This window comes from Hylobates moloch, unplaced genomic scaffold (assembly GCF_009828535.3).
Source record: "Hylobates moloch isolate HMO894 unplaced genomic scaffold, HMol_V3 SCAFFOLD_20, whole genome shotgun sequence".
Taxonomy (NCBI): domain Eukaryota; kingdom Metazoa; phylum Chordata; class Mammalia; order Primates; family Hylobatidae; genus Hylobates; species Hylobates moloch.
Window position 1 is genome coordinate 12,592,240 of NW_026652295.1, and position 13,798 is coordinate 12,606,037.

Here is a 13,798-nt window from a genome sequence, read left to right on the forward strand (position 1 = left end):
CCTGTTTGCTGTTCAGTAGCCAGAGAATTAAATGTTTTATACAGGGGTTTCTCAACCTCAGCACTCCCGGCATTTGGGACCAGATAATTCTTTGGTGTGGGGCCGTCCTGTACACTGTGGGATGTTTACAGGCATCCCTGGCCTCTGTCCGCTAGATGCCAGTAGCACCCTCTGCCTGCCACCTTAGTTTTGACAACAAAAATGCCTTGAGATTTTGCTAGGTGTCCCCTGGGGAGCAAAATCACCACAAAATCACCACTGGTTGAGAACCACTGATTTATACCAGATGTAGGGAAGCCCTGCCTCAGCTGCTCAGAAACCCTGGAGTTGAAAAGAAAAAACCCATCCCAGGATATTGCGTGTTTCAAAGCCCTCACCTTCACTCCCACCCCCAACCAGCCCCACTTTGTCTACCTACCTTTTTTCTCCTTCACGTCCCCACAGCTCCAGTGTAATTGATCTTTTCTGTTTCTTGAGATTTCCCGGTGTAGCCTTCACCACTGAACTTCTGCAGACAGATCCCCGCCCACCTGCTGCCTGTTGGACTCTCTCTGCTTCAGGCGTCAGCCCCTCCTCCTCGTGAAACTTCCCCTAGTTGCTAAAGGCCTCTGTCCTGTCTCCCCCTTTGCAGTCCACTGCACCCCACAGCCAGTCCTGCCCTCCTTTGTGATGTCGCCTGCATGCTAGATGTTCCTGGAGAGCAGAGACCCAATCACAGGTTCCCCGTGTGCTGTCCACGTGCCCCACACAGTGCTAGGGGTAGACTGTGTGGCAATGGCAGGAACTCTAGGAACTGAGGCATTAACCACTTTCAGGTGTTAAAACCTTGATGACTTCCTTCCTGCCTTGTATCTTATGGCACAGGGTTGGCCCTGTGGGAGCCCAGACAGATATGTAAGCCTTAATTGACTCATTTCTGTCTCCTACAGGCTCCCTGGCCATGAAGGTCTGCAGGAAGGACTCCTTAGCCATCAAACTCAGCAACAGGCCCTCCAAGCGAGAGCTGGAAGAAAAGAACATCCTTCCCAGGCAGACGGATGAGGAGCGGCTGGAGCTGAGGCAACAGATTGGCACCAAGCTTACCAGGTAGGACAGCGGCACCCTCTGCCTCCCTGGCAGTGGGCCTTTAGCTCTCCAGGTTCTAGCAAAAGAATTCAGTCTCAGCTGGGCGCAGTAGCTTATGCCTGTAATCCCAGCACTTTGGGAGGCCAAGGCAGGTGGATCACATGAGGTCAGGAGTTCAAGACCAGCCTGGCCAACATGGTGAAACCCCATCTCTACTAAAAATGCAAAAATTAGTCAGGCATGGTGGCCTGTAGTCCCAGCTACTCAGGAGGCTGAGGCAGGAGGATTGCTTGAATCCGGGAGGTGTAGGTTCCAGTGAGCTGAGATCACGCCATTGCACCCCAGCCTGTGTGACAGAGCAAGACTCTGTCTCAAACTAAAAAAAAAGAGAAATGGAAAACATCCCATTTTGTCTCCAAGGTTGTTTCTATAGTGCCCTCTCCTTCTTTTATCCAAATCTTGAAAAATTCACTTGATTCAAGGTTCAGGGAGAAATTGAGAAGCAGGTTTCCAGGGAGAATAATCATCTGTAGAAAAGCCTCCATCATCTGGCCAGGCACAGTGGCTCACACCTGTAGTCCTAATACATTGGGTGGCCAAGGCAGGCAGATTGTTTGAGCCCAGGAGTTTGAGGCCAGCCTGAACAACAAAGTAAAACCCCATCTCTACATAAAATCAAAAATTAGCCAGATGTGGTGGCACATGCCTCTGGTCCCAGCTACATGGGAGGTTGAGGCAAGAGGATGGCTTGAGCACAGGAGGTCAAGGCTGCAGTGAGCCATTATTGTGCCACTGCACTCCAGCCCAGATGACAGAGAGAGAGAGAGAGAGAAAGAAAGAAAAGAAAGAGAAAGAAAGAAGGAAAGAGAGAAAGAAGGAAAGAGAAAGAAGGAAAGAGAGAAAGGGAGGGAGGGAGGAAGGAAAGAAGGAAGGAAGAAAGGAAGGAAGGAAGAAAAGCCTCCATCATGTAATAGAATTGAGGACCTATGGAGAGATAAGATGTGGTTTGATTAAGCAAAAAGCAATCAGATAAAGACACTCTCTGCTATACGGTTAAGTGGTTGGTAGGGATGCTTCATTACTCCACTGGGACTCTTTTTGAGTGATTGCCCTTTATGTATGGATATTACAGACATAGGCATAGCTTTATGTTATATTAAGATATTAGCCACCCATGTATGTATTTGTAATCAAGGGCATGTTTATGTGACATTAGGTAACCTTTGTTGCGTACTTATTATTTGCCACCATTCTCTAAACATTTTATATGTATTAAATCATTTGTCTTTGAGCCTCTCTATAAGATACACATTTGTATACCCATTTTACAGATGAGAACACCAGGCATAGAGAACTTTGGTTACTTTGCATAATGTCACACAGCACAGCTCTGGAATTCTCTCTCTTGAGCCCTTACTTTGTACCAGACACTGTTGTGAGTGCCTGGACATAATGTGTGGAATTCTACCAGGGCTTAATTCTGATTCTCCCTCTTACTAGCTGTAGAGCCTTAAGTAAGTCACTTATTCTCCTTACTTGTGTTTCTGCATATGTAAAAGAGTGAGTTGTGAAAATTAAGCAAGTTAATAGAAGTATTTAAAACAGTATCTGGCCCATAGCGAGCAGTTACCTGTTTTCACCATCACCTTTGCATCGTACAAGTGAGAAAGGTGGTGCTTAGAGGTTTTGTAGACATAGGCGTCATCCAACAGTATGCCAGGATTCTTCCCTCCCACCTGATTTATTTTGTTACCTAAGGGCAGCTTCTTTTTCAAAATTTACTTGGTTTCCTCTTGGAGGATGTTGTAATGGTACAGGGCTTTGTAAAACGGTCAACACTGATGGATGATTGGACCTAGTGTTATGCAGTCTTTAGAGTCATAGAATGAAAACATCTAACCACCTGCCACACACACATACATACTTCCTGTCATTGATTGAAGTAACACGGCCTTCTCTTTTAATACCTCAGTAATAGTTACAGCTCTCTAGAGAGCCTGTCCCATTGTTGGAGAACCTTATTCTTAGACTTTCTTCCAATACTGAACTGAAATCTGTCCATGCCACTCCCACCCATTGGTCTTATTCTGTGTTTTCTGCACCCTCATCCCCCATAACATGGCATGCTTTAGCATACTTGAAGACAATGATCCTGGCTTCCGCAATCTCTCTCAGGTTACATAGAACCAGATCTCAGTTCTGAAGGTGGTTGGGGTGGATGAGTGTGGTTCTGGGCTACTCCTGACCCAGCTTGTTCAAGTTTACACATTATCCTCTAGGGAATTAGAAGAAAGAGAAGGAGCAGATCTTTTATCATAGCTCCTTCCCCTTATTTCCCATTCCTCCACCTCTGCTACAGTACAAGAAGAGCCCCAGGTATGTGAGGGGCAAATGAAGATTTATCTGCAGATGGGAATGAGATGCCAGAGCATCTGGCTGCCCCAGTGACCTCTTCTGTGGCAAGTGTGAGAGAGAGATGGGAAGCATAGGAAGTCGGCCTGTGAGGCTGGTCACCTGCTTGTTCACTGTGGGGTCCTTGCACCTGGTTTAGACTAACACAGTAAAAAAGGGCACCATTGTCCCAGAGCACACTCCTAAAAAGAGAGACAATCCCAGCCTCTCCTGCCTGAATACATATCCACGAGCCACCACCATGATTAGCTAGCAAAGGCAGCCCAAAACCCAGAGGTGGGAAGAGACATAAACCATCCATGCCCTGAAAGAAGTTATCTGCATTTGAAATCTTATCCTGGTAAATCAGCCCTTTCCCAACTCTTCCCCTTATAAGGATGCTTAAATACTGCTTGGAATTTGTAACATCCACTGAAGGTTTACCATAGTATACATCGTTCCCAGCCCTCTTTCATTATGGCGGATGGCAGGCGTATTATTCAGTTCGCTGCTATGAAGAAATACCTGAGACTGGCTAATTTATAAAGAAAAGAGGTTTAATTGACTTACAGTTCCCCATGGCTGGGGAGGTCTCAGGAAACTTACAATCATGGCAGAAGGCACCTCTTCACAGGGTGGCTGGAGAGAGAATGAGTGCAAGCAGGGGAAATGCCAGACGCTTATAAAACCACCAGATCTCGTGAGACCCACTCATTATCACGAGAACAGCATGAAGGAAACTGCCCCCATGATTCAGTTACCTCCACCTGGTCCCGCCCTTGACACATGGGGATTATGGGGATTACAATTCAAGGTGAGATTTGGGTGGGGACACAGAACCAAACCCTACCAGCAGGAGAAGACACATCAACTAGGGACAGAAAGACAAAGTAGAGAAGGCAGCATATTCAAGCCGTTGAGATGGCCTGCGTCCTTCCTCTGAATCCACTTCGTCCTTCACTCTTTCCGCTAGGGAGTTTCTTTCTTTGTGGCAAGACCCTTGGAAGCTCTAACCAGATTGCAGGGACTGTACCTAAAGGACAGACTGTCAGGCATGCCTAGCAAATTGGCAAAGTTGTACAGAGTTCAGCACATCAGGCAGATGGGCCATATCTATACCTCAAGGTCATTTTTGAGGTTGCACAGCCATTAATGCAGACCCAAAGAGTTTTAGGGACTATTCCCTTTAGAATTGAGAACTCAACTCTGTGCTTCTTCTAGCCACCCATTCTTCCTGAAGCCAGGGCAGAATGAAGGGGAAATCTGAGAACCAAAAGGTGACTGTGGTAGAGAGCAAGCTACTCTGGAGTCAAGAGTTTGGGTTCTGGCTCTGATTCTTTCATTCCCTAGTCATTTGCCCTGAGGGCATTAGACTAGGTCATCTGATTACTGTGTGCAAAATATGTGCTTTATGATCACAAAAAGTAAAAGAATGTAGATGTGTGCTGTAGAGTTGGCATTTCTGAAGCTACAAGGCTGCAGCATTCTCTGGCTATTAACGTACTGGAAATCTTAGGCTCTTTGAAAAGCATGTGGCCAAGTCTGTGGTCCTCATGGAGTCAGCAAGATAGAAAACATAATTTTAGCCTGACAGTGCCAATAACATAAGAAGAAAAAAAAAGACCACGATGTGTAGCATTCTAAGAATAATCCCAAATTGAGGGTGGGGAATGGGAAACAGAAACACCAAGTAAAATGATGTCAACTTCTGCAGAACCTCCCAGCATTAAGGCAGAGTTTCTACATAAAAATGCCAAAATTACTGTGCTTCCAAAAATGTTTACTTGTTGAGGCTATTGGGCAGACTCTACTAAGTCTCAATCAGCAAGTCATCTGGATTTTTTAATAAATAACTATTTCAGTCAGCTGCCATTGGAGACGTGTGGACTGCCCTAGGGACATGAACGTTGGTCAACAGGGTTCACATGGCTCCTCCTCCATGTGTATACAGACTTTGAACTTCAGGATGGCACAGAGGACCAAGGGGTGGTGAATGATGCCATCCACTGGGGTGCCAGGCGAAAATCATAGAGCTTCTATTTACATTCATTTCATATCATCCTTTTTAACATGGTTATTTGTGCCTGAATTGTAATGTGCATGGTGTATCACTGCAGTAGTACCTGTGTCTTATACATAAAGAAATGGTACATATGGGGACATGTGCTTAGATTCGTATTGATGAAGTTCTCTTAGAGTCCACTGGTTTGAGGGTCACTTCTCAGTGCTACATGAGGAGCAGTTTTCATCTCCAGTGGACACACAGAGAACCTCAGGGCAATCCCTCGCCCCACCTACCCCGCCCCATGCGAAACCATTCTGCATTCTCTCTAGATCTCCTCTTGGGATTCCACATCCTGAACCCTAGGAGGTGCCCTGACTATGGGATCTTAGCCGTCAGATCTACTTCTAGTTCTGTTCATTTGCCAAGCTTTTTATTCCCACAAGAGTAATATTCCCTCATGACTCCATTTTGTTTATTTGAAATATAATTGAACATACTACTCCAAAAAATCAGTATCAAAAATAATTAGACACAGAGCCATGCTCCTCAAAGTTCATAGTTTGGGTGCCCTGTCAAGGCGACCTGGTGATCTGCCAGAGACAGCATGCTCTGGCACTTCTCATGTTCCAGCCTGTGTCACTGACAGATTGGTGAAGTGAAACCCCCAGAGGTTGGAGCTTCGGATCACTAGGTATGGGGTGTTCTGGAACTAAAGAGTAACCTAGTGCCTAACAAGTTGTGCTTTTGATTCTGAAACATCCTATAAAAAGTGAGTCAGTCAGTAAGTTGATAGGGCTACTCATTTTTAAAGGAAGGGACTAAGACTCCAAAACATGACCTATTTGTGGTCAGTCAACCGCCAGTCTACCTGGGACCTCACCTAGGGAACAGCTAGCTCTTCAGACCCAACAGAGGATCAACTGGCCCAGCCCTCTCCAACTGAGGTCCTCTGTCCCCACCCATACCCTCTTTGTTGTTTGGACCAGATGAAAGAAAAAGCCTGCAAAAGAAAAATAAAATGGAAAGTGCCTCACCATATACACAGGAGTTTATCATCTAAAGTGAGCTCAGGAGTAAATGAGGACTGTGGCCGTCTACCTCCCTGACATACTCCTTCCCCTAAAATATCCCTTCACCCTTAAAATATCACCCTCCTACTCAGGAATGAACTATGGGCATTTTTTTTTTTTTTTTTTTGGCAGTCAGAGTTGACCAGAATTTTTTCATCACCTGAGCTGGGGCAGGCAGACTCCCCACTTCTAGTTGGATGCATCTCTATGTAGAAGCTCTTTGAAGCCTGGCCACTTGGTTTGGGAAAGAACATTTCTCCTTGTGATGTCCTTTTCCTAAGCTAGACATAGCCAATAATGCAGACCACTCACCTATGATTATTCCCAATGATCAGAGGAAGATACTGACTTTATTTAAGCTACTTGGTGTATTCATTTGCTGGTGCTGCCATAACAGAGTCCCACAAATCAAGTGGCATACACAACAGAAATGCATTGTCTCAGAGTTTTAGAGGCTGGAAGTCTGAGATCCAGGTGTCAGCAGAGTTGGTTCCTTCTGAGGGCTGCGAGGGAGCATCTGTTCCAGGCATCTCTCCCGGCCTCTGGTGTTTGCTGGGAATCTTTGGCCTTCCTTGGCTTGTGGATGCATCACCTCAATCTCTGTCTTCGTCTCTGCATGATGCTCTCCCTCTGTGTGTATCTCTGTGTTCAGAGTTCCCCTTTCTATAAGGACACCAGTTATGCTGGATTAGGGCCCACCACCCCACCCTAAAGACCTCATTTTAACATGATTATCACTGTAAAGACCCTGTCTCAATAAGGGGACATTCTGAGGTTCTGGGATTAGGATTTCAACCTAGAAGTTTTAGGAAGACAGAATTCAATCCAAAACACTTGGAGAAGTGTCAAGTGGGTTTACCTAGAGAAGGGACCATGACCCCAAATGCATGTGGGAACAGACAGATATTGCACAGAAGTGAAGCAGACAGTGAGGAGATGAATAGGGAGTGCTGGGAACAGGGGCGAGATGAAAAGTCCACCCTTGCATCAAGAGGCCATCACTGTTCAGCTTCAACCCCCTGTTTTGCAAAAATGAAGGACTAGTTTGTTAGCTCTTCTGAAAAATAGAATCTGGATTTTTAAAATGACAATTTCCATTTTTTTAGACTTTATAGGACTGGCACAGTGGCTCATGCCTATAATCCCGGCACTTTGTGGGGCCAAAGTAGAAGGATCACTTGAGCCCAGGAGTCTGAGACCAGCCTGGGCAACATAGACCCCATGTTGACAAAACAAATTCTTAAAAATTAACTGGGCATGGTGGCATCCACCTGTAGTCCCAGCTACTTGGGAGGCTAAGGTAGGAGGATCCCTGGAGCCCAGGAGGTCGAGGCTGCAGTGAGCTATAATTGTGCCACTGCACTCCAGCCTGAACAACAGAATGAGACCCCACTTTAAAAAAAAATGAGATAGGCAAAAATATATATTTGTGGACTGAATTCAGCCCAATGACTCCATCTCAGTCCTGGGCCACCTGTTTTAAATATTGGACCTGGATGGTGTAGTTTATTCTATTTATAGTATATTCATGAAGTCTGTGTGCGTGCACTGCACATGCTGAGGAGACAATGAGACAGGAATAGTAGGTATGTTGTAAACGTAAATGTGAGCACGTGTATGTGTGTATCAGTAGCAATTTAAAATTAGCATCTGTAGAATCCAAATTAGTTTCAATGTACAGTCATACATTGCTTAACGATGGGATTACATTCTGAGAAATGTGTCAGGCAATTTTGTCATTGTGTGGCCATCATGAATTGTACTCACACAAACCTAGATGGTAGAGTGTACTACGCACTAGGCTAGATGGCAGAGCCTACTGCTCCTTGACTACAAACCTGTATGGTATGTTACAGTACTGAATACTGTAGCAATTGCATCTAAACATAGAAAAGGTAGAACAAAAATACAGTATTATAATATTTTGGGACCACAGTCCCATATGCAGTCCATTACCCAAAGGTTGTTATGAGGCGTGTGACTTTACTTATTTGTGTGGATTGATCAGTAATCAGTATGCCATATTCCTAAAAATGAGCACTTGCTCCAGGTCTTTGTTTTAGGAATTTAGTTAGGTTGCTGCAGAATGTCTACAAGTGACTCCTGAAGAACACATTAATTTGGATGAAGCTGGTGAAGTAGCTTCACTGCTTTCTTTTCCTTAACACCCACAGCCTGGGAATCAGAAGGGTTTAAGGTTAAAGCACCTAGTGATGCTGATAGCTTGAATCACCAGCTTGAAACCACTGGCACTAAGCCCCATGTGGTAGATCAGATGTAGTTTTCTCCTTCGTAAAGGACCAAAATTCTTCCTCTTTTCTCTCCTCCTCACTACTTTATCATTACCATGACCTAAAAAGCTGGCAAGGGGCGGGGGGGAGGGGGGAGATAGTGAATGAGATAGTGAGATAATAGTCTGATCATCTCCATGAAACCTAATATGTTACTCTTATTTAGAATTTCATAATATGCTAGATAGAAAAAGCATCCTAAATCTGTATTTTATACTCCTAAGTAGTTTACACCATTGTTGCTATAAGCAGAATATGAAATAATATGTACCAAGGATTATGCGCTGCTTTAAATCATGGTACGGTGTTCAAGAGAGAAAATTGAAATCCATTTTTTATGCTTGTAGCACAGGCAATAAAATACAGTAATCTTGACTTCTAAATGTAGTTTGCGTAGTGTTCATGGCTGGGGAAGATTGGTGTGGTGAGTGTGACACACCGACACCTAGCTCACTTCTAAATGTAGTTTGCGCAGTGTTTATGGCTGGGGAAGATTGGTGCAGTGAGTGTGACACACCGACACCTAGCTCACTTCTAAATGTAGTTTGCGCAGTGTTTATGGCTGGGGAAGATTGGTGTGGTGAGTGTGACACACTGACACCTAGCTCCAAAGTGCCAAATAGTGTCTCCCCAGGAGTCTAAGGACTAACGCTGAGTGTGAGCTGGCATCTCCCCGGGCTAGGTAATTTCTTCTGCTGCAGAAACACTTTCTAAAAATGGGAATAACAATAAAAGGCTCTAAGATGTCAATTCAACTTGGACTTACTTAGTGTCCCTGGATACATGTGACTGTGAATTACCACTCCAAAGAAAAAAGGAAGGAAAATAGACTGGAGTGAAGTTTTGGAGGCCATGCTTGTAGGCCTAGCCCTTGCGGCTGTGCGCCATTATCATCACCATCATCATCATCATCCTCCTCATCATCTTCATCTCAGCTGTGGAGGAGCAGGGAGTGGGGCACAGCTTAGAGGGCGCAGGAGAGAAATGGAAAGATGGAGCTGGTATTCGCTCATCTTCAGATCCACAAAGCCTGGGTGGGAGTGGCTCAGGCCAGGGAGACTTCCCATAAAACTGGGAGGATTCTGAGACCTTCCATAAAACTGAAGGAAGACGCCAGTCACCAAACTGCAATTGTGTGTTGGGAGCAAGTCAGATCAGGGTGAGCATGACTTGAATGTATTTATTGAGTCCTACAATATTTGTACCACAAATGCATGGACTTAGTGTAGCTAAGCTGCTTTCAGATAATTTGACATCTTTTATGAACTCACTGCACGCAATAGAAAATCCTTTTTGAGAGCCCTTCGGGAATGCTGACATCTTCTGAAAGGTGCTCAGATGAGCTCAGGCTGTAACACTACGTGTTTGATAGAAAGTTAAAGAAACCACATGTTCACTGGGGCTTATTTAAAAAAAAAATCAATGGAAGGTGAGAAAGCTGTCTGGATAAGAAGATTTGAGCAAGACACATTGGAAGGAGGTAGAATAAAACTTCAAAACCACACATGTAGAGGTTCTGGCATTGAGCCATGGGTCACGGCCATCACAGGGACCTACAGCCATTGAACATGTCTCAGAGCCCTTGCAGGGATGTGCACGGCCTCTTGCCCTCTCACCCCAGCCTCTAGCTGTTAAGAGCTGCAACAAAGACTGCACTCTTGACATCCTGTTGCTAGGACAGAGTTTCTGAGCCTTGACTCTGTGTGTTTGTGCATGCCTGTGTGTCAGGAGGAGAGGAGGCCCAGTCTGCAAGCCCAGTACTACATGTTGAGGAGCAGAGCCACATCTTGGAGAGCACCGTTAGTTCTCTGCATCTGTGACTTGCGGCTGCCCTGGCAGTCTGTACATTTTTCAGTGATATAGTAAGTGTGGTGGACAAAGAGCTGCCTTTTACCCAGTGGGAACACAATCGATCTTAGTGTTTAAACTTGCAAAGGTTCTTTTAAAAAAAAAAGTGGCCGTTCTTGGAGGTTGTGAGTCTTACTTTGTTTTATATTTCATAGCTTTTTTAAACAACTGATTATTCCAGCAGCATTTCAAATTTTGGGTGCAGGGGGTGGGGAGAGCACAGCTATACTCAACTGCAGACTAAGCAGGGAATGGATGAATCTTCTGGGCCGCATGGTCACATTTTAAGAAGCTCTTCTTAGGGTAGATGAAGAGGAAGCTTCAAAGACTGAGCTGTTTATTACTCACAACCCCTTTTTGTTCTCAGGTGATTTTCCCCTAATCTGTAATGATTGTTCTTGTTTGTTGTTAATCTAAGCAGATGGCAGAAAGACAGGCTGTGTTTCTTAGGATATTCGTTGTGGGTTTTTTTGGTTTTGTTTTGTTTTGTTTTGTTTTGAGATGGAGTCTGACTTTGTTGCCCAGGCTGGAGTGCAGTGGCGCAATCTTGGCTCACTGCAACCTCCACCCGCCCCAGGTTCAAGTGATTGTCGTGCCTCAGCCTCCCAAGTAGCTGGGACTACAGCCGTGTGCCACCACACCTGGCTAATTTTTGTATTTTTAGTAGAAACGGGGTTTCAACCTGTTGGTTGGGCTGGTCTCAAACTCCTGGCCTCAAGTGATCCACCAACCTCAGCCTCCTAAAGAGCTGAGATGACAGGCGTGAGCCACTGTACCCGGCTAGGATGTTTGGCTAAGTGAAAGAAGAATCAACCTATCTACATTTAAAGACCTCTCAGAGCGAAGGTCCCTGATACGTGCCATATATAACTTTAAAGCCTGTTGCTGTAGATAAAGTGTTTCCCCATCAGCACCTCATCTAATAATCTCCTTGCAACCCTGCAAGGCGGCCGCTACAGGGAATCCCATTCTGCAGATGAGGAAACTGAACCAATGATCTTAGAGATGATAAAGGGCAAAGAGAAGCACATCTTCTAAATCCAGGGTTTTCCTATTTCTGGCAAACCCACTGGAAAAAATGTTTAGTTTGGTTGAGTTTTTATGTTGAACACAGCTTCCCTCCCAAGCACCTGTGGTTTGGTAGGTATCTTGGTGGACTGTAGAGTTCTAGAGCAGTGGGTCAAGCTTGTACGTGCAAATGTCCTCAAGGGAGAGATAAGGCATGGAATGAAGAAGAGGAAAGGAGATGTTCTTCTATCTCAGGCTGAACTGGGCTTCTGTATTGCATTTCAGTAATACCTGTGCCTGTTGCAATGTGGGGAACAGAGGTCCAATGCAGTGGTTCTCCTGGTGTGGCCCTTGGGCTAACGGCATCAGCATCCCCTGGGAATTTGTTGAAAATGCATAGCCTCAGGCCCCGCCCCAGACTCAGAATCAGAAATTCTTGGGCCGGGTTGGGAGGTGGTGTGCAGGAATCTGCATTTTAACCAGCATGATTCTGATGCACACTAAAGTTTGAGAAGCAACTGGCTAGTAAGAAGAGAAATCAAAGACTTTGGAGCTGGGCCTGAGCTTGAAAGCTCTTCACCACTTACTAGCTGGGCCCCTGTCAAGCCTTAGTTTCCACGTCTGTAAGACGGACCTCCCACACAAGGTCATCCAGAGCACCAAATGAGTAAGACTTTCAATTGTAGTAGATAATGAATGCTAGTTCCTTCCCTCTCCTGGTGAGTGTGAATACTGTATCATGCTAGACTCTTATTAGAATAAGTAATGCTGGGTGGGTACAGTGACTCACACCTGTAATCACAGCATTTTGGGAGGCCAAGGCAGGTGGATCACTTGATATCAGGAGTTCAAGACCAGCCTGGCCAACAAGGTAAAACCCCATCTCTACTAAAAATGCAAAAAAAAAAAAAAAAAAAAAAAACTAGCCGGGTGTGGTGGCACAGGCCTGTAGTCCCAGCTACTTGGGAAGCTGAGGCAAGAGAATCACTTGAACCCAGGAGACGGAGGTTGCAGTGAGCTGAGTTTGCACCACTGCACTCCTCCAGTCTGGGCAACAGAGTGAGATTCTATCTCAAAAAAAAAAAAGAATAAGTAATGCTAGTTGCCCTAACAGGAAAATCCTAAATCCCGGTCACCTAAAGCAGCAAAGGTTTATTTCTCACTGCAGTTAAGCCTAATGTGGATCTGGTAGCCTTGATCCGTCAGATAGCCATTACATGCTTCTAGAACACATGGCTCCAATCTCAACAGCAAGGGAAGAGCAGGTAGAGGAGGCACACACATCACTTCTGCTCACAGTCCATTCGTCAGAACCCAATCTCACTTCAAGGGAGTGTGGAAAACATAGAGAAGCACACGCAGTGTTGGATGAGCATAAAGGACCTTTTCCACAATTCCACTGAGCCTACAGTTGCCACATAGGTCTTTAGGTCACGATTCTTGCAATTGTGTAAAGGAACTGTCACAGCTGTAAGAGACTTGATTGAAAGACTTTCCACAATTAGCAGTTGGAATTCAGGGGCACCAGGTACATCTGAATGGAGCATATCACCTGGACTGCCAGAGGGGTCTGTCTTGGGGCGAGTACATGGAGGTCACTAAGGCTCATGGTCTGTATCAATGAATTTGCACCTAAGGCTAAGTTTAGTAAAGCAACTTATGGAAATCAAAATGATATCAATTTGAGAAAACAGACTCAAAAAAATCAACATTGCTTTTGCTTAAAGGAAAAACTAGCTTAACTACAACTGAGAAATCACAAAAAGGAACAGTGGACTTTGAGCTCGAGTGAGTTTGTTTTATATGAGTTTAAGGTTAAATTTCCAGGGAGACAAGTTACTAAGGGAGAACATGGGAACCTCAGCTTCAGCCAATTGATTCAATTGGAAACTACTGATTAAGCACCAACTGTGTGCACAGCTCTGTAATGGGTGTTATTTAAGAGGCAGCTAGATAATTATGCTTCTCAGAAGGTTGAGATGAGTGAGTCACGGTATGCTTACTGTTTTCTGGTTTCATCTGGAAAAGACACAGCAAGTTCCGTGAAGAAGGTGAAGGTCTCTCTGTAGCAAATTCTTTTATGGGTGTGAATGTATTTTAGATTATTTCTCTTGCCATTT

At 44.9% G+C, this 13,798-nt stretch overlaps 1 protein-coding gene across 9 annotated transcripts in view; it reads left to right on the top strand.

Annotated features, from left to right (window-relative positions):
• PHACTR1 (phosphatase and actin regulator 1) overlaps window positions 1–13,798 on the top strand; it is a 594,370-nt gene that overhangs the window by 529,624 nt on the left and 50,948 nt on the right. For all 9 annotated transcript variants that reach the window (XM_032141776.2, XM_032141777.2, XM_032141782.2 and 6 more), the window contains one exon: window positions 930–1,086. In XM_032141776.2, the coding sequence (XP_031997667.1) occupies window positions 930–1,086 (157 nt within the window). The remainder of the gene's footprint in view (window positions 1–929; window positions 1,087–13,798) is intronic.